General features: G+C 42.6%; 2 protein-coding genes across 9 annotated transcripts in view; both read left to right on the forward strand.

Moving 5' to 3' along the window:
* The first annotated feature begins 1,134 nt into the window (after positions 1–1,134).
* C17H2orf16 (chromosome 17 C2orf16 homolog) lies at positions 1,135–6,969 on the forward strand. Its single transcript, XM_030920522.1, has one exon. The coding sequence runs from the start codon at positions 1,135–1,137 to the stop codon at positions 6,967–6,969; it is 5,835 nt and encodes a 1,944-aa protein (XP_030776382.1).
* Positions 6,970–7,404: 435 nt separating this feature from the next.
* The window catches only part of ZNF512 (zinc finger protein 512), a 39,606-nt gene continuing 22,342 nt past the window's right edge, over positions 7,405–24,668 (forward strand). For 5 of the 8 annotated variants that reach the window (XR_004054429.1, XR_004054430.1, XR_004054428.1 and 2 more), the window contains exons 1-6: positions 7,405–7,583; positions 8,102–8,160; positions 21,604–21,791; positions 23,143–23,238; positions 23,528–23,611; positions 24,249–24,373. Coding sequence is in view for 5 of the 8 variants with exons in the window: in XM_010371208.1 (XP_010369510.1) it covers positions 7,554–7,583; positions 8,102–8,160; positions 21,604–21,791; positions 23,143–23,238; positions 23,528–23,611; positions 24,249–24,373 (582 nt within the window). In the remaining 3 variants the exon portion in view is untranslated. The remainder of the gene's footprint in view (positions 7,584–8,101; positions 8,161–21,603; positions 21,792–23,142; positions 23,239–23,527; positions 23,612–24,248; positions 24,374–24,668) is intronic. The other 3 variants (XM_010371209.1, XM_010371210.1, XM_010371211.1) reach the window with 3 other exon arrangements.

The raw sequence follows: 24,668 nt of genomic DNA on the forward strand, positions 1-24,668 counted from the left end.
GGGACAGAAATTCAAAGTGAGATACCTATGATATTCAACCCTATACCACATTTGCAAGGTTTAAAATCTGAATTGACTCCAGGGTCAAAGTTTCTGTGTGCAGCACCTATGGACTGTAACCCTGGGCCACAGGTGCAGTATGTGAATTCTTCTGAGTTGAATCCAGGGCTAAAATTACAATGTATAAATTCTATGGAGTACAAACTTGAGCCACACTTGCAAGGTGTAAAATCAGGGACAAAATTTCAAGTTATGAAATCTTCTGAGTTGCATCCAGGGCCAGAGCTTCAAGGTATAAAATCTGTTGTGTTCAACTCTGTGCAACATTTACAAGATGTAAAATATGAACTGACTCCAGGGACAAAATTCCAAGATATAACACCAAAAGAGTTCAACTCTGGCCCACAGCTGCAAGGTATGAATTCTTCTGAGTTGAATTCAGAGTCAAAATTTCAATGCATAAATTCTATCAACTTTAATCCAGGGCAACAGATACAAAGCATGAAACCCTCTGAACTGAACCCTGGGTCAGAATCTCAAAGTACAAAATCTATTCTGTTCAATCCTGGACCACACTTGCAAGGTAAGAAATCTTCTGAGTTAACTCCAGGAACCAAGTTTCAAGGAGTCCAATTTTTGGAGAAGCACCTTGGCTCACAGCAAATTGTGCAACCTGTGTTCACTTTGGGTCCTCAGAAAAATGGTATGAAATCCATGGTATTTTTACCAGAGCCACTGCTTAACGATGTAAAGTCCGTGGAGATAAATAAACAGCCATTGCTTTATGATGCAAATTCTGCAAAAATGATTTCAGCCTCTGAGCTGCCGGACATAAAATATGAGGTATTTACATTAGAGCCATGTTTTCAAAAAGTGACATCTGTGGAGTTAAAACCAGAACTGTATCCTCAAGGTATGAATTCTGAGGAGTTGCATTCACACCTCAGGCAGCATAGTATGAGATCTGTGGTATTTGTACCAGAGCCATGTTCTCAAGATGTGAAATCTGTGAAGTCAACTCTATGGCCACAACCTCAAAGTGTAAATTCTTCAGGGTTGACATCATGCTTTGGGTCACAATGTGTTAAATCTGCGGCCTTTGCATCACAGCCATGTTTTCAAGATGTAAAACCTATGGAGCTGACACCAGGGACCCAACAGCAAGGTATAAATTATCAAGAGTTGACTTCAGGATGGCAAGATCATGAATCAATGATGTTGGCACCAGAGTCAACTAGGAAGTTCCCATCAGGACCACTGTTGACTAGTGTCAGATTTTCAAATTTGTCTCCAGAATCACAGCAACAAGGTGTGAAATCTTTGGAGTTTACTCTAGAGCCAAAGTCGCAAAGCATAAAACATGTGAAATTATCTTCAGTGTCTCTGCAGGAAGCTATAAAATCTGTGGAATTAGCACCAGGGTCACTGCTTCAAAGAGTGAAATATGGGGAGCAAACTCCAAAAACAAATTATCAAATCACGGAATCCTCTGAAATAATCCCTAGACCAGGGCATCAGTTTACAAAATATGCAGAGATGATCCCACAGCCAATGTATCAAGTCCCTAAATCTGCAAATTTGATTTCAATACCAATTTATCACGCCACAGAATCTTCAGAAATAGTACAAGGATTGGCACATAAAGGCATAGATACTGTAGAGAAATCTGTGGGGTTGACCCCAAAGATAACAGGTAGAGCCATTGAATCCTTAGGGATGCTGCTGCAGCCAGATCTTCAGGTACCAAAATTTGTTGATCTGACTCCAATGGTAAGGGATCAAGGCTCAAAATTCTTAGGATTAACTCCAGAGAAAAGCTACCAAATCCTAGAAACTATGGAATTGCTCTCTCGGCCACAGGCCCGAGTCAAGGATTTGGGGGAGTTATATATGAAGCCACTGCAGCAAACTGTGGAATATGAAGGGATTACTCCGGAACTCAAGCATTACTTTACAGAGGCTATGAGGTTGACCACTGAGGCAAGGATACATGCAAATGAATTCTTTGGAATGACCCCAAAGTCAGCAAGTCAAGCCACTGGATTTGCAGAGAGATCCCCAAGGCTCTGTACTCAAAACTTAGAACGTGTGGAGGCGATCTCTGAGAAAAGACTGCAAAGGGAAGAATCTGTGGTATTGATTCCAAAGTCATTACATCACGTCCAAGATTCTGCTTCAGGGATGACACCTGGGTTAGGACACCGAGTTCCTGAATCTGTGGAGTTGACTTCTGAGTCAGGAGTGCAGGTAGAGAAAACTTTGCAATTAACCCCCAAACCACAGCATCATGTGGTATCTCCAGGGATAATATTAGGGTTAGGACATCAAGTCCCAGAATCTGTAAATCTGACCTGTAAGCAATGGCTACAAAGGGAGGAATCTTTAGAGGTGCCCCTGAAGCAAACAAGTCAAGTTATAGGACATGAAGAATCTGTAGAGCTCACCTCTAAGGCACGGCAGCACAGGGAAGTATCAATGGGGCTAACAAAGTCAAAGAATCAAAGTATGAAATCTCCAGGGAAAACCCCAGGACCACTGGGTAGAATTGTAGAATTTATGAGGATTAGTCCAGAGCCACTAGATCAAGGTACAGAATCTGCAAGGACACAGCTTCAAGTTGCTCAGTCTGAAGAGGTAATCCTCGTAGATGTCCCAAAAGTTGTTCAATCTGTGAAAGTGACCCCTGGACCACCATTTCAAATTGTAAAGTCTGTGACAATACCAAGGCCAACCCCTCAAATGGTAGAATATATTGAGTTGACTCCAAAACTGCAACATGTGAGAACTTCGGAGCACCACTCAGGGCCATGTTTGCAAGATGTGAAATCTACGAAATTAATCATAAAGCCAAAACACCAGATTTTGGAAACAATGGAGTTGACAGGGTTTCAAATTGTAAAAACTATGCTAATCCCAGGGCCATCCCTTCAAATCGTAAAATCTGAGGAATTAGCACCAGGACCAATTCCTCAGGTTGTAGAACCAATAGGAGTAGCCCTAGAATCAGGAATTGAAGCAATAAATTGTGTGGATTTACTTCCAAGGCCACATCTTCAAGAACTGATAGTACCTGCAGAATTAACTCCAAGGCCACGTATTCAAGTGAAATCTGAAGAATTAACATCACCGCAAACATCTCCATTTGAAAAACATACGATATTGACTCATAAACAAGGGCTTCAGGCTGTGAAATCTACAGTGATAAAAACAGAGCCTCCTAAAGTTATGGAAACTGAGGATTTGAATCTAGGACAGGTGTGTCAGAATAGGGACTGTGAGAAGTTAACATCAGAAGAGTTACAAGTAGGGACTGACTTCTCTAGGTTCCTACAAAGCTCTTCAACCACACTCATTTCAAGCTCTGTCAGAACAGCATCTGAATTAGGAGGACTTTGGGATTCTGGGATACAGGAAGTATCCAGAGCTTTGGATATAAAAAACCCTGGGACAGATATTTTGCAGCCTGAAGAGACCCATATAGACCCTACTATGATACAATCTTTAATTCTTCCCTTGGCCCTTCATAATCAAAGCTCTGATAAGACAGCTAACACTGTGGAAAACCCATGTCCTGAGATTCCAGGAGTGGATGTCATATCTAAAGAGACAACTAAAAGGAAGCAAATGGAGGAGCTAGAGAACTCACTTCAGAGACATCTACTACAAAGCTGGAGATCACTATCTAGGACATTCCGGGCAGAATCAGGGGTTCAAAAAGGTCTCATCAAGTCTTTCCTGGGTAGACAACACAATGTCTGGGAGAGTCATGCCTGGAGGCAGCGACTACCAAGAAAATATCTCTCCACTATGCTAATGCTGGGTAATATTTTAGGGACCACTATGGAAAGGAAGCTTCGTTCTCAAACATCTTTAGCAGAAAGAGCCACTGCAGATACCTGTCAATCTATTCAGAATTTATTTGGGATTCCAGCTGAACTGATGGAAGCTTCTCAGAGCCTGCCAGAGAAGGGTCCAGTTACTATTTCTCAGCCTTCCGTGGTCAAAAACTACATTCAGAGACATACTTTTTATCATGGTCATAAGAAAAGAATGGCCTTAAGGATATGGACACGTGGCTCCACATCTTCCATAATACAGCAATATTCTGGGACTAGAGTGGGAATAAAAAAGACAAACTCAAGGTTCAGTGGTATATCCCAAGAAGTCATTCAGCATATGCCTGTCTCATGTGCAGCGGGCCAGCTTCCTGTCCTGGTAAAGTCAGAGTCTTCCCTCAGCATATTTTATGATAGAGAAGATCTTGTTCCAATGGAAGAAAGTGAGGACTCACAGAGTGATTCCCAGACAAGGATTTCTGAGTCCCAACACTCCCTCAAGCCAAGTTATCTTTCCCAGGCTAAGACTGACTTCTCAGAACAGTTCCAGCTGCTACAAGACCTGCAGCTAAAAATAGCAGCAAAACTCTTAAGGAGTCAAATACCCCCCGATGTGCCTCCACCTCTAGCTTCAGGTCTAGTCCTAAAATACCCTATCTGCCTACAGTGTGGCCGATGTTCAGGACTTAACTGCCATCATAAATTACAGACCACTTCGGGGCCTTATCTTCTTATCTATCCACAGCTCCATCTTGTACGCACTCCTGAAGGCCATGGTGAGATTCGGTTGCATCTTGGCTTTAGACTGCGAATTGGGAAAAGACCCCAAATCTCAAAGTATTGTGAAAGAGATAGACCCATCATACAGAGAAGCCCTATATCACCATCACGAAGGAAAGCTAAAATCTATACTCAAGCTTCCAAGAGTCCTACTTCCACAATAGATTTGCAGTCTGGGCCTTCCCAGTCCCCTGCCCCTGTACAATTCTACATCAGGCGAGGACAACGCAGCAGCCCTGACCTAGTAGAAAAGACAAAAATTAGAGCACCTGGGCACTATGAATTCACTCACGTTCACAACCTACCAGAGAGTGACTCTGAAAGCACTCAGAATGAAAAACGGGCTAAAGTGAGAACCAAAAAGACCTCTGATTCAAAATATCCAATGAAGAGAATCACCAAGGGACTTAGAAAACACAGAAAGTTCTACAAAAACAGTAGAACCACAATAGAGAGTCCCTCTAGGGAATTACCAGCCCATTTAAGAAGGAAGAGGATTGGAGCAACTCAGACAAGTACTGCCTCTTTAAAAAGACAACCTAAGAAACCTTCCCTGCCCAAGTTCATGCAACTGCTTTTTCAGAGCCTAAAGCGGGCATTCCAAACAGCACACAGAGTTATAGCTTTTGTTGGGCGGAAGCCTGTGGACAGGACAAGGCCAGACAACTTGTGGGCAAGCAAAAACTATTATCCAAAACAAAACACCAGGGACTATTGCTTACCAAGCAGTATCAAAAGAGACAAGAGGTCAGCTGACAAGCTAACACCAGCAGGCTCAACCATTAAGCAGGAGGACATATTGTGGGGAGGAACGGGCCAATGCAGATCAGCTCAACAGCCAAGAAGAGCTCACTCTTTCCAACCCAGACCTCTTCGACTGCCCAAGCCTACAGATTCCCAAAGTGGTATTGCTTTCCAAACTGCCTCAGTGGGGCAGCCTCTGGGAAGTGTTCAAAAGGACAATAGTAGCAGATCAAAGAAAAACTTCTATAGAAATGAAACCTCCAGCCAGGAGTCTAAGAACTTGTCCACACCAGGAACCAGAGTTCAGGCTCGAGGAAGAATCCTACCTGGTTCCCCTGTGAAGAGAACCTGGCACCGACACCTTAAAGAGAAACTCACACACAAGGAGCACAACCACCCCAGCTTCTATAAGGAGAGAACCCCACGCAGTCCTTCCGAGAGAACCCGTCATAACCCCTCTTGGAGAAACCATCGCAGTCCCTCTGAGAGAAGCCAATGCAGTCCCTTGGAGAGAAGACATCACAGTCCCTCGGAGAGAAGACAACACGGTCCCTCTCAGAGGAGCCACCGTAGTCCCTCTCGGAAAAACCATTCCAGTCCCTCTGAGAGAAGCCGTCGCAGTCTGTCTCGGAGGAATCACTGCAGTCCCTCCGAGAGGAGATGTCACAGTCTCTCTGAAAGGGGCCCTTGCAGTCCCTCTCAGAGGAGCCATCGCAGTCCCTCTGAGAGAAGACATCGCAGTCCCTCTCAGAGGAACCATCATGGTCCCTCTCAGAGAAGGTATCATAGTCCCTCAGAAAGAAGCCGTAGCAGTCCCTCTGAGAGAAGACATCGCAGTCCCTCTGAGAGAAGACATCACAGTCCCTCTGAGAGAAGCCATCACAGTCCCTTTCAGAGGAGCCATCATGGTCCCTCTCAGAGAAGATATCATAGTCCCTCAGAAAGAAGCCGTAGCAGTCCCTCTGAGAGAAGACATCGCAGTCCCTCTGAGAGAAGACATCGCAGTCCCTCTGAGAGAAGACATCGCAGTCCCTCAGAGAGAAGACATCGCAGTCCCTCAGAGAGAAGACATCGCAGTCCCTCTGAGAGAAGACATCGCAGTTCCTCTGAGAGAAGCCATCGCAGTCCCTTGGAGAGAAGCCGTCACAGTCTCTCGGAGAGGAGCCATCGCAGTCCCTCTGAGAGGAGATCTCACAGGTCCTTTGAGAGGAGCCATCGTAGGATTTCTGAGAGAAGTCACAGTCCCTCAGAGAAGAGCCACCTCAGTCCCTCGGAAAGAAGCCGTTGCCATCCCTTTGAGAGGAGAGGACACAGTTCCTCTGGGAAAACCTGTCACAGTCCCTCTGAGAGGAGCCATCGCAGTTCCTGTGAGAGAACCCGTCACAGTCCCTCTGAGATGAGGCCAGGGAGGCCCTCTGGGAGGAACCATCGCAGTCCCTCTGAGAGGAGCCGACGTAGTCCCCTTAAGGAGGGACTCAAGTACAGTTCCCCTGGGGAGAGGCCCAGCCATAGTTTGTCTAGAGATTTCAAGAATCAAACAAGTCTCCTCGGGACCACACATAAAAATCCCAAAGCAGGACAAGTGTGGAGGCCTGAAGCTACTCCATGAGGCGAGGCCCTATTATTCATTGTCCTAAGTCTTCATCGTGCTGCCCTTTCCAGGCTTCTTTCCTACTCAGCCACTGCCTCCAATACCTGCGCCCCCAGCGTGGAAAGGCTTCCATGTCTCTCTACCGGGGGGAGGCGTGTGAGAATGGGTCTGTAATTTCTCTAAGATCAATAAAGGGGCAGTACATGATCTCCCTGTGCATCTGGACTGAGACCACTGGGCTGGTGGGTGGGGAAGGCAGGCTGGAAGGACACGAGGAGTTGTGCAAAGGTTCGGAACGAGAGCCAGGGGTTTTGAGGCCCGGTCGAGGCTCCAAGCTCCGCCCCTTCGCTCCAGACCCCACCCATAAGTTCCCGGGTCCCGCGTCGCAATCCCAGTGGGGCGGGGTCTCAGAGGAATCGGAGGGTGACTCGTCACGTGACTCGCTCCGGCCGCAGCCCCCTCGGAAGCTGCTAGGCGGAAGTAGAAGTTCAGAAGAGGGCTAGGCGGAGCCGAACCCACATCCGGGAGAGGCGAGGAGAGCGGAAGTGGCGTTGGTCTGGCCGGAGCCCTTGGGTGAAATTGTTAGGCGTGGAGAGGGAGTGATGTCTTCCAGACTCGGTGCTGTACCCGCCGTGAGTTTCTTGGTTTGACCGTTATGCTTTAGAGGTAGCGCTGTCGAGCCCGGAACACGCGGTCCCTCGCTTTTGTCCCATGCTCAGAGTTGGTTTTATCAGTGGCCATCGTAGGCCCCACCCTTCTAGATCAGATCACCTGTCCCCTTTTTCTTTACCCACGTTCTGCTGCCTGTACCCCACCTCCTTGAATTTAATTCCTCGCCACATTGCCATTAGTTTCTATTCCTTTTACATCCCCAATGTCTCTCATATCCGTTGTCTTTTCTTTTGGCCTCCCTTTTAGAGCCTGGGACAGGGCTTTGAGAATGGGGGAAGACGAAGGCTCTGGTATTGTTACCCGCCTTTGCACTGCTGGAAGATAGGACAGCATATTTTTCCTAAAAGGTGTTGCCTTCTTGTGTTTGAGGTGGTTGCCCCGGGAGAGCTTCATTTCTTCTGGGCATAGGGGAATTCGTCTTTTTGTGGTCGAGGTTCAGAGGTCCCTAGCACTCACTCGTGTGCTTGTGATTTGCTAGACTTCGGGACCCACAACCTTTAAGCAGCAGAGGAGCACGAGGATCGTGGGAGCTAAGAAGTAAGTGAGGTTTTCTAAGGTCCTTTTATGATTGTGTCGCCAGCGCTGTCCAGTAGAACTTCTTCCTGTGATGAAAATGTTCTGTATCTGCATTGTCCAGTATCATAGCCACTAACCCTGTGTGGATTTTGAGTAGTTGAAATGTGGCTAGTGCAAATGAGGGACTGAATTTTAAATTTTATTTGCTAAGTAAGTTAGGTTTGTAAGGTTCTTTTGTGATTTTGTGGCCAGCGCTGTCCAGTAGAACTTCTTGTGACGAAAATGTTCTGTATCTTCACTGTCTAGTATCATAACTACTAGCCCTGTACAGCTTTTGAGCGCTTGAAATGTGGCTAGTGCGACTGAGGGATTGAACTTTAAATTTTATTTAATTTTAACTAACTTTAAATAGCCACCTGTAGCTAGTGGCTATCGGATTGGACGGTGTAGGTCTAAGTCTGGTGTGTGGGAGAAAAACCTAGCTTGCAGAAAAAAGAGTACAAATTATAATAAAAATGGAACCAGTGACTCAGTGGTAATTCCGTATTTCTCCAGACATCAAATTCGTGCACGTAAATACAGTGATGAACTTGGGATGGATGATTAAAAAAAAAAATGGCCGTAAGAAATCTTTGTATTTTTAAACTACTTGGCTGTAAGACTGGTTTGTTATTTAGTACCCTGAAGGTGCTTAGTTTTTCCATGGTTAATACAAAAAAAAACATTCTTGTTAACTAGACATTAAATGGATTCATTCATTCAGGTGACATTTACTACATGTTTACTCTGTGTCAGTTCTGTAGTAGGTTAGGTATACAGGCATGAAAAACAACTAGCAGTCTAGAAGGGGAGATAGGCAAGTAGATCAACACAGTTCATTGTAATAAGTAAATATTTTTAAATGGGAATTTAATTTAGCCTTTGGGGAAAGGGAGTGATAGTTTGGAAGGGAAGGATTATCAGAGCAGGTCACTCCTAAGTAGAAACTTGAAAGTTGAGGAATCATACAGTTAGTGAGAAGGAGAAAGGTTTTTCAGAACAGAGAACAGTATGTGAACGTGTGGAAAAAGTTAATGGGATAGTAAGTAGTTCTGTATGACTGGGATGGAGGATGAGGGATTGCAGGGAGAGTGTTTAGAGAGGTTAGTAGGGGCTAGACCATGAAGGACCTGTTATGGCATGCTAAAGTGTTTGGATTTTATCCTGGAAAAGATAATGAGGGAATGACATAGCCAGATAATTGGTCTTAGGCCATTCTGGCAGCATTATGAAGGATGGATTTGGAAGGGTACTGGGAAACTGGTTCAGAGGTTATTATGATAGCCTAAGAGATTAATAAAGAACATGGAGCCTGTGGTGGGAACAATACATAGGGAATACATAGGGAACAATGTATAGGGAGTATACAGGTTGTGATGATAAGTAAGAGAAGGAAGATAGGATGTCTATGGGTTTCTGGCTTTGGCCATCAGGTGAATTTTGGTGTAATTCACAGAACTAGGAATTTCTGAATGAGGAGCAACATTTGGAACAAAATCAAATAGGTTTGGACCTCAGATGAACAGCTGGTCTGAAATACAGAGTTGGGAATCATCAGCTGTAAAAAATAATTGGAAACATGATGTTTTCCTCCACAAGCTGAGAGTTTTAATGGGCTCTTCTAAGTTAAAGTGGTTAGAGCGATGTTTCTCAGTATGTACCTTGGTCACCTAGAGATAATGGTTAAAAAAATAAGATTATTAAGTCCCTGTGCATTAACCAGATTTGGAATCATTGGGTTTAGGGCGTGGAAATCTTTATTTTTAACTAGCTTCCTAGGAGATTGTGGCATTTGAGAGTCAATGGTGAGAAGTGAGACCAGAGAAGAGTAGAGCATGGAGAACACCAGCTTTTAAAGACTGGGTAGAATTAAATAAGTTTACAAAGAATAACAAGATGAACTAAAGTACTTTTCTAATGAAATCTAAATATTTGCACGTAGAAGAATGAGCTAGGGGCTTTTAAAAATTTTTGCTAGATCAGAAAGGAGTTGAAAATAGGCTAAACTTTTTATGTTTGTGATCAGAAGCTGAGAGTTGCCACACTGGTGACAACAAATTATAAAATAAATACAATTATGGTAGTCATTGTATCACAACAAAACTTTTTCTTGTTATATGTATGGAAAGGGAAGTTTGAGCTTAATCTGGTTTTTTACAAATAATCAAATGTCGTGGGGTTGATGGGTAGATATTGTGAAATACTTGAGAATTGTTTTTGTTGAGTCCTTTAAAAATAAAACATGAGACCTGAAGGAAGGATTCCCTAACCACCTTGACTTAATCTCCAAGAGTCAATTATGATGATCATATGAACTATTGACTTTTCAGTATGCTTTTGCTTATTCATAAGAAAGTATATGGGTACTGTATTTCTGAGTCCTACACTGATAGTAAGAAATTCCTACATGGAGAGTTTCCTAAGAGTTGTTACATGGGACTTGGCTCTTAATGGCCTGTTGGTACCTTCAGGTATTTTTGTTGTTGTTGGAGATGGAGTCTTGCTCTGTCTCCTAGGCTGGAGTGCAGTGGCATGATCTCGGCTCACCATAACCTCCGCCTCCCGGGTTCAAGCAATTCTCCTGCCTTGGCCTCCCGAGTAGCTGGGATTACATGCACACACCACTGCACCCGGCTAAGTTTTTGTTTTTTTAGTAGAGACGGGTTTCACCGTGTTGCCCAGACTGGTCTTGAACTCCTGAGCTCAGGCAGTTTGCCCACCTTGGCCTCCCAAAGTGCTAGGATTACAGGCATGAACCACTGTGCCTGCCCCATCAAGTCTTTCTAGCATTGTTTGGGATGGTAGGTTTTGGCCTTAGAGGGCTGCCAATCCATTAAATTTTAAAAATACCTTTATTGAGGTATAATTAGAGTACAAAAGACTGCACATATTTAAAGCGTACACCATGGTCAGCTTTGACCTATGTCTGTACCCATGAAACCATTGCCACAATCAAGATGATAAACGTTTTCATCTCTCTCAAAAGTTTGTTCATGTCTCTTTGCCATTCTTCCTCCACTCCTGTCCACAGGCACCACTGTACAGTGGTTTGCATATTCTAGGATTTTATATAAGTGAAGTCACACAGTATGTTCTCATTTTTTTCATGATTTCTTTCACTCAGAATAATGATTTTGAGATGAAAAATAGTTTTTATTGGTGAGTAGAATTCCATTATGGGTACCATAATTTGTTTAGCCATCTACCTTGATGGACATTTGAGTTATTTTCAGTTTTAGGGTGTCAAACAATAAGGCTGCTGTGAACATTCATGTACAAGTCTTTTTTTTTTTTTTTTTTGAGGCGGAGTCTCGCTCTGTCGCCCGGACTGGAGTGCAGTGGCCAGATCTCAGCTCACTGCAAGCTCCGCCTCCCGGGTTCACGCCATTCTCCTGCCTCAGCCTCCCGAGTAGCTGGGACTACAGGCGCCCGCCACCTCGCCCGGCTAGTTTTTGTATTTTTAGTAGAGACGGGGTTTCACCGTGTTAGCCAGGATGGTCTCGATCTCCTGACCTCGTGATCCACCCGTCTCGGCCTCCCAAAGTGCTGGGATTACAGGCTTGAGCCACCGCGCCCGGCCTCATGTACAAGTCTTGTGTGGACAAATGCTTTCATTTCTTTGGATAAATATCTAAGGTGGTATTTACCATCATAAGTTAGTTGATTCATATGGCAGGAGTATGTTTAGCTTTTTAAGATACTACCTGCTTTCCAAAGTGGTATTATTTTGCATTCCTACCAGCAATGTATGAGAGTCAGTCTTTTCAATTTTAGCTAATTTAATGGATGTATAGTGGTGTTTCACTGTGGGTTTAATTCGTGGGTTTTTGTGTTTTTCTTTTTTTTTTTTTTGAGACAGGGTCTGCCTCTGTCACCTAGCCTGGAGTGCAGTGGCCTGATCTCGGCTCACCGAACCCTTTGCCTCCTGGGTTCAATTGATTCTCCTGCCTTAGCTTCCTGAGTAGCTGGGATTACAGATGTTCACTACCATGCCTAATTTTGGTATTTTTAGTAGAGATGAGATTTCAGCATGTTGGCCAGGCTGGTCTTGAACTCCTGACCTCAAGTGCTCTGCCCACCTTGGCCTGCCAAAGTGCTGGGGTTACAGGGTTGAGCCACCGCACCTGGCCTAATTTGTGGTTTTTAATTCATCATACATGAATAATAATGTTGAGCATCTGTTCGTATTCTTTAAAAAAAAATTTTTTTTTGCATCTGTTCACATCCTTTTTTATTTTTATTTTTTTTGAGACAGAGTTTCGCTCTTGTTGCCCAGGCTGGAGTGCAATGACACGATCTCGGCTCACTGCAACCTCCGCCTCCCCGGTTCAAGCGATTCTTCTGCCTCAGCCTCCTGAGTAGCTGGGATTACAGTCATGCACCATCACGCCTGGCTAATTTTGTGTTTTTAGTAGAGACAGGGTTTCTCCATGTTGCTCAGGCTGGTCTCGAACTCTTGACCTCAGGTGATCTGCCCACCTTTGCCTCCCAAAGTGGTGGGGTTAACAATGTGAGCCACCGTGCCCCGCCTTCATCTGTTCATATTCTTATTGGCCATTTGTGTATCTTCTTTTGTAAAGTGTCAGTTTACATTTTTGTCTCTTTAAAAAAGTGGTTTATCTTACTGGATTGTGGTATTTAAAAAAAATCTGTCCTGAATACAACTCCTTTGTCTATTATATTTCCTTACGGTTTGGTTTGTTTTTCATTTTCTTAATGATGTCTTTTGAAGAGCAAAAGGTTTAAATTTATCATGTTTTCTTACGTTTCATGCTTTTATATATCCTATTTAAGAAACCTTTGCCTCCCTGGAGGTTGTAGCGAGTCAAGGTGGCGCCACTGCACTCCAGCCTGGGCAACCGAGCGAGATTCCGTCTTAAGAAATAATAGTAATTAAAAAGGAACTTTTGCCTCCCTAATTGCAAAGATTTTCTCTGGTCTTTTCTCCTAGAAGTTTTATAGGTTTTATATTTAGGTCTGTGACTCATTTAGAGTTAATTTCTGTGAATGTTATATGGTAAGGGTCAGTGTTGGCTTTTTTTTCTATTTGTATACCTGGTTGTTGGAAAGAGTTTTCTTTCTCTACTGAATTGCCTTGGCACCTTTATCAAACTTCACTTGGACATGTATATGCGTAGGTCTGTTTCTGGACTCTCCTTATTCTGTTCTATTGGTGTTTGTTTAGACTCTTGAAATCAGTAAGTCCTCTAACTTTAGTGTTATTTTTCAAAATTGTTTTGGTTATTCTCAGTTCTTTGCGTTTTTATAAAAAGTATAGAATTGGGTTGCCAATATCTATTAAAAGAAGCTTGCTGAGTATTGATTGGTATTATATTGAATCTGTAGATTCTTTTGGGGAGAATTGCTATTTTTACAATATTGAGTTTTCTGATTTATGAACATGCTATATTTTCCCCTTTATTTAAGTCTTCTTAATTACTCTCAGCAATGTGTTGTAGTTTCATTGTAAAAGTCTTGAACATCTTTTATTAGATTTGTTCCCAGGTATATTATCTTATTCTGATGTAATTGTAAATGGTATTATTTTTATAATGTCATTTTCTAGTTGATTGTTGCTAGTGTATAAGTATTCAGTTGACTTTGTATGCTATCATCCGGAGACTTTATAAATTAATTTATTAGTTCTAGTAATTGTTTTGTAGAGTCCTTGGGGTTTATTTTGTAAGCAATCATATAATCTGCAAGTAGGGACGGTTTTGCTTTTTTCCTTTTGATCTTGTTTTAAACTATTGCAATGGCATTCATCAGTGAAACTACATGTACATGGGCCTGCAGTTTTCACTTTGGGAAGGATTTCATAAATTCAGTTTATTTAATAGATATAGGGCTACTTAGATTTCCAGTTTCTTCTTGTGTCAGTTTTGGTAAGTAGTATTTTTAAAGAAATTTGTTCATTGTAATTTTTCCGTAGATTAGCATGAAGTTATTTAAAGTATATTATTACTTAATGTCTACATAATCTGTGATAACCCCTCTTTCATTTCTGATATTGGTTATTTGTAGTATCTTTTTTTGTTGATCAGTCTAGCTACAGGGTTGTCAATTTTGTGATCATTTCAAAGAACCACATTTCCTCTGTTGTCTGTTTTCTAGTTCATGGGTTTCTCTTCTTACCTTTTCTTTGGTTTACTTTGCTTTTCCTTTTAAGGTATCTTAAGGTGAAATCTTAAATCATTGATTTTAGATCTTTTCTAGTATAAGCATTTAGAGCTTTAAGTTTCTTTCCAAGTATTGCTTTAGTTGCATCCTACAAATGTTGATATGCATATTTTTGTTGTTTTTCAGTGTAAAATATTTTCAAATTTCATTTGTGATTTCATTTTGGACCTATGAATTATTTAGAAGTAGATCATTTAATTTGCAGATATTTGGATTTTTTGTGTTTTTTGTTTTTAGATATCTTCCTATTATTGATTCCTAAGTTGATACCAATGTGGTCAGAGAATACACTGTGTAATTCTCATCCTTTTAATAAAAGTTAAAGTTGATGGCCCAGCGTAAGATCTAGCTTAATGAATGCACAATGTGCACTTGAAAAGAATATGTATCCTGCAGTTGTTAGATGTAGTGTTGTGTAAGTGTTAACCAGAGCAAGGTGGCTAATAGTGCAGTTCAGATAATTTTCATCTTTCACTGAATTTTTGTCTAGTATCAATTGCTGAAAGAGGGAGGTCTTAAATTTTCTGCTAGGATTGTGGAATTGTCTATTTTTCCCTGTAATTCTGTCAGTTTTTGCTTTGTGTACTTTGAGGCTCTATTATTAGGCACATACGGTGGGTAATTATGTCTTCCCAATGATTTGACACTTTTGTCATTATGAAGTGTCTCTTTTTATCTCTGGCAGTACTCTTTGTCTTGAAGTCTGTTTTATCTGATATTAAAATATTCATTCCAGCCTTATGTTTGCTGATTGTGTGATACAATTTTTTTCATCCTAACTTTCAATCTATAGATGTCTTTATATTTTAGAGTGTGCTTCTTGTAGGTAGCATGTAGTAGGGTATCACTTTTTAATTTACTCTGTCAGTTGCTGACTTTTAACTGGAGTGTTTAGACTGTAAACATTTAAATTAATTATTGATATGGTTGGATAGTCTACCCTTTTATTTTTTGTTCTGTTTATCCCTTGTTTTTTGTTCCTGAGTTTCTTCTTTTGGATTATTTGAATGCTGCGTGTCTGCCTCTCCTCTTATATTTTCTTTTTTTTTTTTTGAGGCGGAGTCTCGCTCTGTCGCCCGGACTGGAGTGCAGTGGCCAGATCTCAGCTCACTGCAAGCTCCGCCTCCCGGGTTTACGCCATTCTCCTGCCTCAGCCTCCCGAGTAGCTGGGACTACAGGCGCCCGCCACCTCGCCCGGCTAGTTTTTGTATTTTTAGTAGAGACGGGGTTTCACCGTGTTAGCCAGGATGGTCTCGATCTCCTGACCTCGTGATCCGCCCGTCTCGGCCTCCCAAAGTGCTGGGATTACAGGCGTGAGCCACCGCGCCCGGCCTCCTCTTATATTTTCAAGAGACAGTGTGTTGCTCTGTTGCCCAGGCTGGAGTTGGTGGCACATTCATTGCTTACTGGGCTCAAGTGATCCTCCCACCTCAGCCTCCCAAGTAGCTGACATTACAGAGGTGTGAGCCATCTACTCCAGCCTGTTTACCATTTCTGTTACTCTTTCTTCATTCTTAAAAATCCCATTTTCTCTCTGGTATTATTTTTCTTCAGCTGGAATCATTTGTTTTAGCATTTCTTATGGAGCAGGCCTGCTTACAATGAATTCTCTTAGTTTTATTTCTGAGGATATTTTCACTGAATATAGAATTCTGAATTCACAAATTTTTTCTCTCAAGATTTTAAAGATATTTCTTTTTCCTTTTCTTTTTTCTTTTTGGAGACAGGGTCTCACTCTGTTGCCAAGGCTGAAGTGCAGTGGCGCAGTGATAGCTCACTGAAGCCTCAAATTCCTCAGCTCAAGGGATCCTCCCACTTTAGCCTCCTGAGTAGCTGGGACTATAGTTGCATGGCACCACACCTAGATTATTGCTTTAAATTTTTTTTTTCTTTTTTTGTTGGTACATAGTAAGGATATATATTTATGTGGTACATGAGATATTTTGATACAGGCATACAATGTGAAATCACATCATGGGGAATGGGATATCCATCCCCTCAAGCATTTATCCTTTGTGTTATAGACAGTTCAGTCACACTCTTTTACTTATTTTAAAATGTACAATTAAGTTCTTAAAATTATTATTATTTTTTGAGATGGAGTCTCGCTCTGTCACCAGGCTGGAGCACAGTGGCGTATCTCGGCTCACTGCGTCCTCCGCCTCCCGGGTGCAAGCATTTCTCCTGCCTCAGCCTTCCAAGTAGCTGGGACTACAGGCACACACCACCGTGCCCAGCTAATTTTTGTATTTTTAGTAGAGACGGGGTTTCACCATGTTGTCCAGGATGGTCTTGATCTCTTGACCTTGTGATCTGCCTGCCTCGGCCTCCCAAAGTGCTGAGATTACAGGCATGAGCCACCACGTTCAGCCTTAAAATTATTTTTTGTAGAGACAAGGTCTTGCTACGTTGCCTAAGCTGGTCTTGAACTTGTGGGCTCAAACAGTCTCCCTGCCTTGGCCTCCCAAAGTGTTAGGATTACAAGTGTAAGCCATTATACTGGTCCAATTTTAAAGATACTGTACTGTCTTCTGGCATTCTTGGTTTCTGTTGAGAAACCCATGGTCATTTAAATCATTTCCTGTCATGTAGTATGTCACTTTTCTGAAGCTTTCTAGTTTAAAACAAAATCTTTGGCTTTGAATGGTTTCTTATTTATTTAGAAAAGTTATTTTGAAACAGGATCTAACTCCCGTTGCCCAGGCTGGAGTGCAGTGGTGCAACCTCTGCTCACTGCAGCCTCGTCCTCCTGGGCTCAGGTGATTCTCCCACTTCAGCCTGCTGAGTAGCTGGGACTACAGGTGCCCCCCACCACAACTGGCTAATTTTTTGTATTTTTAATAGAGATAGGGTTTTGCCATGTTGCCCAGGCTGGTCTTGAATTCCTGAGCTCAAGGGATCTGCCTGCCTCAGCCTCCTAAAGTGCTGGGATTACAGGCTTGAGCCATTGCACCCAGCTTAGGTTTTTTTTTTTTTTTTTTTTTTTTTAATTTTTTTGATTTTTTTGAGAAGGAGTCTCGCTCTGTCGCCCAGGGCGGCTGGAGTGCAGTGGCATGATCTCGGCTCACTGCATCCTCTGCTTCCCAGGTTGAAGTGATTCTCCTGTCTCAGCCTCCCAAGTAGCTGGGACTACAGGCACCCACCACCACACCTAGCTAATTTTTGTATTTTAGTAGAGGTGGGGTTTCACCATGTTGGCCAGGCTGGTCTCTAACTCCTGACCTTGAGTGATCTGCCTGCCTTGGCCTCCCAAAGTGCTGGGATTATGGGTGTGAGCCACAACGCCTGGCCTAGTTTATTTTTATTGAAGTAAAGTATACTTATATAATTTACCATATTTACCTTTTTTTTTTTTTTGAAACGGAGTTTCACTTGTTGCCCAGGCTGGAGTACAAATGCCATGATCTTGGCTCACCACAGCCTCTGCTTCCCAGGTTCAAGTGATTCTTCTGCCTCAGCCTACCTAGTAGCTGGGATTACAGGCATGTGCCACCATGCCCAGCTAATTTTGTATTTTTAGTAGAGATGAGGTTTCTCTATGTTGGTCAAGCTGGTCTCGAACTCCTGACCTCAGGTGATCCACCTGCCTCGGCCTCCCAAAGTGCTGGGATTATAGGCGTGAACCACCGCGCCCGGCCAATACATTTATATTCATTTTCTTTTTTTCCTCTTTTCACTCCCCCATCTCTCCCCTCCCCTTCCTGGCTGAATAGTTTCATTAAGAGGTGTCTTGGTTGGGTACCGTGGCTCATGCCTGTAATCCCAGCACTTTGGGAGGCTGAGGTAGGAAGATTGCTTGAGCCCAGGAGTTTAAGACCAGCCTGGACAACAAAGTGAGACCCCGTGTCTACACACACACGAAAAAGAATGAGCAGGGTACCGTGGCGCACACTTGTGGTCTCAGCTACTCAGGAGGCTGAGGTTGGAGGATTGTTTAAGCCTGGGAGGTGGAGGCTGTGCTTGAGCTACTACACTCCAGCCTGAGTGACAGAGTGAGACCCTGTCTCAAAAAAAAGAAAAAAAGAAAAAAAGTGCTTTGGACCAACCTGGGCAACATAACAAGACCCTGTCTCTATGAAAAAACACAAAATTTAGTGGATATGATGGTGTGCACCTGTGGTCCCAGCTACCTGGGTATGGTGAAGTGGGAGGATCACTTGAGCCAGAGAGGTCCAAGCTGCAGTGAGCCATGTGCTACTGCACTCTGGCCTGGAGAACAGAATGAGACTGTGTTTCAAAACAAAACAAAAAGATGTGTCTTGGTATGTTTTTCTCTGAGTTATCCTATTTGGTGTTTGTTGAACTCCTTGAATCTGTAAATTTATATCTGACCAAATGTGGGGGATTTTCCACCATTTTTTTTTTCAAATGTATTTTTCTGCCTTAGTATCTTTTGCCTCTCCTCTGGGATTACAACTACACTTAAGTTAAAACTTTTGGTATTAGGGTTCTGTTGACTGTTTTTCAGTCTTTTTTCTCTTTGTTCTTCAGACTTTTTTTTTTAATTATTATTTTTTATTTTTTTGAAACGGAGTCTCGCGCTGTCGCCCAGGCTGGAGTGCAGTGGCACGATCTCTGCTCACTGCAACCTTCGCCTCCTGGGTTTAAGCCATTCTCCTGCCTCCTGAGTAGCTGAGATTACAGACAGGCACCTGCCACCAGGCCCAGCTAATCTTTTTGTATTTTTAGTAGAGGCAGGGTTTCACGAGGTTGGTCAGGCTGGTCTCGAACTCCTGACCTTGTGATCTGCCCGCGTCGGCCTCCCAAAGTGCTGGGATTACAGGTGGGAGCCACCATACCTGGTGGAGACTGGGTCATTTCTATTGAACGGTCTTCAAGTTCACAGACTCTTTCCTCTGTCATCTCCATTCTATTACTGAACCTATCTGATGAGTTTGTATTTCAGATACTGTATTTTTCAGTTCTAAGACTTCGTTAGGTTCTTTTTTACGGTTTCTTTTTCTGCTGATGATTCCTACCTTTTCCTTCATTTCTTGTGTGTTTTCTTTATAAGAAAGTATTTCTTTTTTATTGAAAGTATTTGATAGTCCCAACATCTGGATCACCTTGGGGTTGGCATGTTTTGGTCATCTGTTCCTTTGAAAATTGCTCACATTTTCCTGGTTCTTTGTGTGTTGCATAATTTTGGAATTTATCCTCATCATTGTGAATACTTTTTGTGTAGATTTTGGGTCCTATTATGATTCTTCTGGGGAATGTTGCTGTTTCTGTTTTAGCAGGCAACCCTGCTTCAGGTTCAGGCCAGAACTTCTGTCTTGCTTTTGGAGGCATTGGTTAAAATCTCAGTTCTGTTCTTGATGTCTTTGCTGTGATGATTTGGGCTGTCCCAAACGTGAATAGCTCAGGGGCTGGTCTGAGACTTCTGCAGGTGTTTCCAATCTTGTTTCAGTTCTCCAGGCTTTTGCTGCTTTGGTTTGGGCCACATTAGAGTTCAAATCTCATTTTGGTTTTCAGAGTCTTTGCTAGGCTGGTACATATGGATATATGCCACACATTCATGGCTAAGGTTAAGTTGTGACTTGTGTGGATTCATACACTGAATTAAGGGATTCTCTTTTTTGCCTGTTTTCTCTCCAGCATTCCCCACACCCCCAGTCCCCCAACTGTGGTCCGCAGGGACCTTTTTTCCTGGTTCACCTGGTCAGAAGGAAGGGATTTTCTAGAATTAAAGCTGCCCATGCTGCTCTGAAAGTGGGGTTCATCCTCATTGCAAATTCATACTTAAGGGAAAAAGACAGAACTGGAAAACTCACCCTATTTGGGTCACTTCTCCCAACTTTGACTCGCCTGCGCAATTTACTTGTTTTTGTTTGCTTTACAGAGTCCAGTAGGAGGGGTGGGCCTTAGTGGGCTTAGCGCCCCTCCAGAGCCAGGACTTCTGTGTATTAAATTTGTGTTATTGGACCTCATGTGTGGAGAGCCGAAACTCATTCTTCCCTGTCTGTAACATACTGACATAACCAGTCTCTGTTATGTTTGTTCATCCCCATTTCCATCCCCTCCCTCCTAGAGGAAACTGTATAAACAAGTGTGATGTTTGCCCTTAAATATTTATGACTCCTTTAAAAATAAGCTTTAAAATAAGCTGCTTTATGTGTGGATTTGTTTTTAGCTTGCTGAACTGACACATTGTGCTAGAGATACTGTTTTGTTTCTTTTTCCATTCAACAGTATCTTTTTTAGTTATGTTTATGTCTCTATATGTAGAATTGGTTTATTGCTTCTAACAGCAACATAGTATTCCATAGTAGGCATCTATCACATTTCACAAGGATGGTCACTGTGTTACTTCCAACTCCCTGCTGTCACAAACAAACCTCTCTGTGTAATTCTTATTAGCTCTACATCTGAAGTGTTATCTTGAATCTGCCAATTCAAGTTAACTTTTTTCCTTTTGTATACTCTTTCTCCCATGGTCTGTCTCCATAGAGCAGCCAGAAGGATCTTTCTGAACCATAAATCTAAAGTAGGCCTCTCAGGTATTTAGCTGGAAAAGGGAGGTTCTAGGAGTCCTTAGACCACTCTTGGAGAACTGCTGCTCTATTGCATCTTGAGCCACCTAGAAGAGTGTCTGATGCTTTGTAGTTAGAGAGTAATGTTTTTTAACTGTCATACTGACTGATCTTAGATTTTGGAATCTGGATTCAGCTGTATACCAGATATCTCTGGCCAGATTAATTCATGCAAGATAGCATCCATCCTTTAGCTGTGGAAGCTAAGTATCATGTTGCCTAAATAAGATAGGGCATCAGGTTTTAGGGAGAATACTGAGGGAGAAGGAAGATGGGTCAGATTAGGGCCTACAGACTATTCTTTTTCCTTAGAGATACCCTTTAGTTACCGTCCCTCTGTCAGAGAAAGAGATAGGCTGGGACATACCAGGTTACAAATCTGGGGAGACTTCCGAAGGGTCACAGAACACTTTATTGCTTCACCTACTTTCTTTTCTTAGATAAATCTAGGAAGGAATGTCTAGTTGGGCTGCAAAGTGATCATTTGTATGTACTGCTTACTCTTTCTGATTACAATGAAGTGTGATAATAATTGTACATGTTGTGTTAGATCAACTATTGTTATTGTTAGGTGATTACAACTTACATTCTGTTTTTATAGCAGGCTTCTTAGTTTTCTGCACAGGTAACTAACTTGGTTATAATATAAAAGAATGTATAGAAATTTTGCTCCAGACATTCCTTTGTGGTATATATTTTTATGTTGTATTAGTAGCAGGACCCAGTGCTCCATAAAGGATAATAGTTTCCAGTACACTATCCCTCATGATGACTCCTTAAGTGGTTCATCGTCTGCCTCTTCCTGTGAACCAGTGAGTGATTTTCCAGCATCTTTCCGAAAATCTACCTACTGGATGAAGATGAGAAGGATCAAGCCAGCTGCTACTTCTCATGTTGAAGGTATCAATATCAGTGTTTTAATCCGAAGACGGGTCACTTCTTAAAGTTATAGTTTGAGATTGTTGTAAATACCTCTTAAGAGTATTAAATGCTGGCCGGGCGTGGTGGCTCAAGCCTGTAATCCCAGTACTTTGGGAGGCCGAGGTGGGCGGATCATGAGGTCAGGAGATCGAGACCATCCTGGCTAACATGGTGAAACCCCGTATCTACTAAAAATACAAAAAATTAGCCGGGCCGGGCGGCGGGCGCCTGTAGTCCCAGCTACTTGGGAGGCTGAGGCAGGAGAATGGGGTGAACCCGGGAGGCGGAGCTTGCAGTGAGCCGAGATCGCACCACTCCACTCCAGCCTGGGCGACAGAGCAAGGCTCCATCTCCAAAAAAAAAAGAGTATTAAATGCCACATAGTTGTTTCTCATTAGTGATTTAAAAAAATTTAAGGTGTTAGGCTATTGCATCCTGTCCCCTTAGCTTCATGAACTGCTATGTGATAGAGTGAAATTCTGCTAATCTTACTCCTCTAGGTTATACTTAGCATTTGATTTTCCTCTTTGTAGGATTTGAACTTTCTCCTCCTCTTCTTCTTCTTCTCCTTCTCCTTCTCCTTCTTCTTCTTTTTTTTCTTTTTCTTTTTTTTTTTTTTTGAGATGGAGTTTCACTCTTGTTGCCCAGGCTAGAGTGCAGTGACTCAATCTCGGCTCACCACACCCTCCACCTCCTGGGTTCAAGCAATTCTGCCTCAGGCTCCCGAATAGCTGGAATTATAGGCATGTGCCACCACACGCCTGGCTAATTTTGTATTTTTAGTAGAGATGGGTTTCTCCATGTTGATCAGGCCAGTCTTGAACTCCCAACCTCAGGTAATCCTCCCACTTCGGCCCCCCAAAGTGCTGGGATTACAGATGTGAGCCACGGTGCCCGGCCCCCCTTTTCTTCTAGTTTGATCCTCTGTTGATGATTTAGGGGCTGGTGTAAGGGTTATTCAGGGGAGAATATTCTAGATGGTCACAGTCTCAAGAGTCCTTGGTAGCTAGCCCGCTATCTTGAGCAATTCTTATCCTCTTGTTAGCCTCAAATCAAGATTAAGCAAAACACATTGCTTGAAAGCCCTTATTATTCATAAGGAACAATGGATGATTTGGGATAGATAAAATATAAAAAGAAAGGGGGATTGGGTCAGTTAATGAGAAGTTATACCAACTTCCCTAAAAACGTTACAGACATTTCTCTGAGGCCTGTGTTCACTGACGATCTTTCCCTCTGATGGTTTTGTGAGTGATATTTTGAAGACAGGCCTAGATGTTCATTTACAAAGTGTGCTGAGTTTCTGTTTTGTTTTTGTATGGTACTTCAGGGTCAGGTGGAGTATCAGCCAAGGGAAAAAGGAAACCCAGGCAGGAAGAAGATGAAGACTATCGAGAATTTCCTCAGAAGAAGCATAAGCTTTATGGTAAGGCAGTAACTTTTCTACTTCTTTTTCCCTGGGTGACTGAGCTTTATTCTTTGAGGATAAAGGAAAGAGAAGCCTTAGTTTGAGCCCTTCAGTGACCTCTGAGCCCTTTCAATTGTTTGGGAGGGAATGGCCTCCATCCTGCCTCATTATACCCTTTCATTCTGTCATGACAGGCAGTCAGTCGGTTGAGGGACTGGGAAATAGGGTGTTGAAGAGGAGGAGAGGGAAGAGATTTTGGTATTAGCAAGGGTGATGTGCTGGGCTTCAAGTTTCTGTCTTGTGTCAGGGAGGAAGCAACGGCCTAAAACTCAGCCCAATCCCAAATCCCAGGCCCGTCGTATTCGGAAGGAACCGCCAGTTTATGCAGCAGGTATGTTTTCTTTTGGAAGTTTTGTGGGATGTAGTTCCCACACTCTGATTTGTTGTTGGTGTTGTCTGTGAAGGAATGAGGTACTAAAGCATTTCTTTAAGGAGGCAGTTACTAAGTGCCCGGGTTTGGAGTCAGACAGACCTTTGCTCAAGTTTTGGCTCTTCATTAACTTTGTGACCTGCCTTAATTTGTTTAACTTCCTCTTGCCTCAGTTTCCCTGTCTATGAATAGGGGTAATAAAGGCAGTCAGAGTTGTTGTGAAAATTAAATGGATAAAAACATTTAGCATAGTCTCAGGCACACAAGAAACACTCAGCAGACAGGCTGTGACATTTCTCAGTATCCTATTGTTATATCCTGTGGTGAAAAATGTTGCTGCCTAATTCTTGAAGCCACTGGGCTTTGGAGTGGTTCTCAGGTGGTTTTTTTCATGGTGAAATGAGTAGGAGTTTTCAGAAACTCTTCACTGTCTAAAAAAATACTACTTTTAGAAGTTATACCCAGCAGGAGTCTCTTCATTGCAGTCTGCCAGGAAAAGGAAAAACCATTTTATGATACTTTTCCTAAATCGTGGGATTATGCTTTTGTTTCTGGTGAATACTGCAGATTACAAAGTGTTTCTTTCTCTCCTTTGTAGGCAGTTTGGAGGAGCAATGGTACTTAGAAATCGTTGATAAAGGCAGTGTCTCCTGCCCTACCTGCCAGGCAGTGGGGAGGAAGACCATAGAGGGTTTAAAGAAACACATGGAAAACTGCAAGCAGGTTAGATATTTTGGCGTTTCATAACTGTTACAATATTTTTACCCAAACTTTAGACCTCTTTTGCTGTGTTGGATATGCTGGTTATAATGGATGAAAAGCAGCATCGTATAATGAAGGAAACATAGGCTTTGGATCTGACAGAGTTAGGTTTGAATCTTCTCTTAGCCACATACTAGTGTGACATTTAGCTTTTTATATGTAGACTTCAGTTTCATTTGTAAAATAGAGAAAAAATAATAAATACAAAATAACAAAAACCTTATGTAGTCCATGAGAGGATAAGAAAGAAGTAACA

This window comes from Rhinopithecus roxellana, chromosome 17 (genome assembly GCF_007565055.1).
Source record: "Rhinopithecus roxellana isolate Shanxi Qingling chromosome 17, ASM756505v1, whole genome shotgun sequence".
In the NCBI taxonomy this organism is placed as follows: domain Eukaryota; kingdom Metazoa; phylum Chordata; class Mammalia; order Primates; family Cercopithecidae; genus Rhinopithecus; species Rhinopithecus roxellana.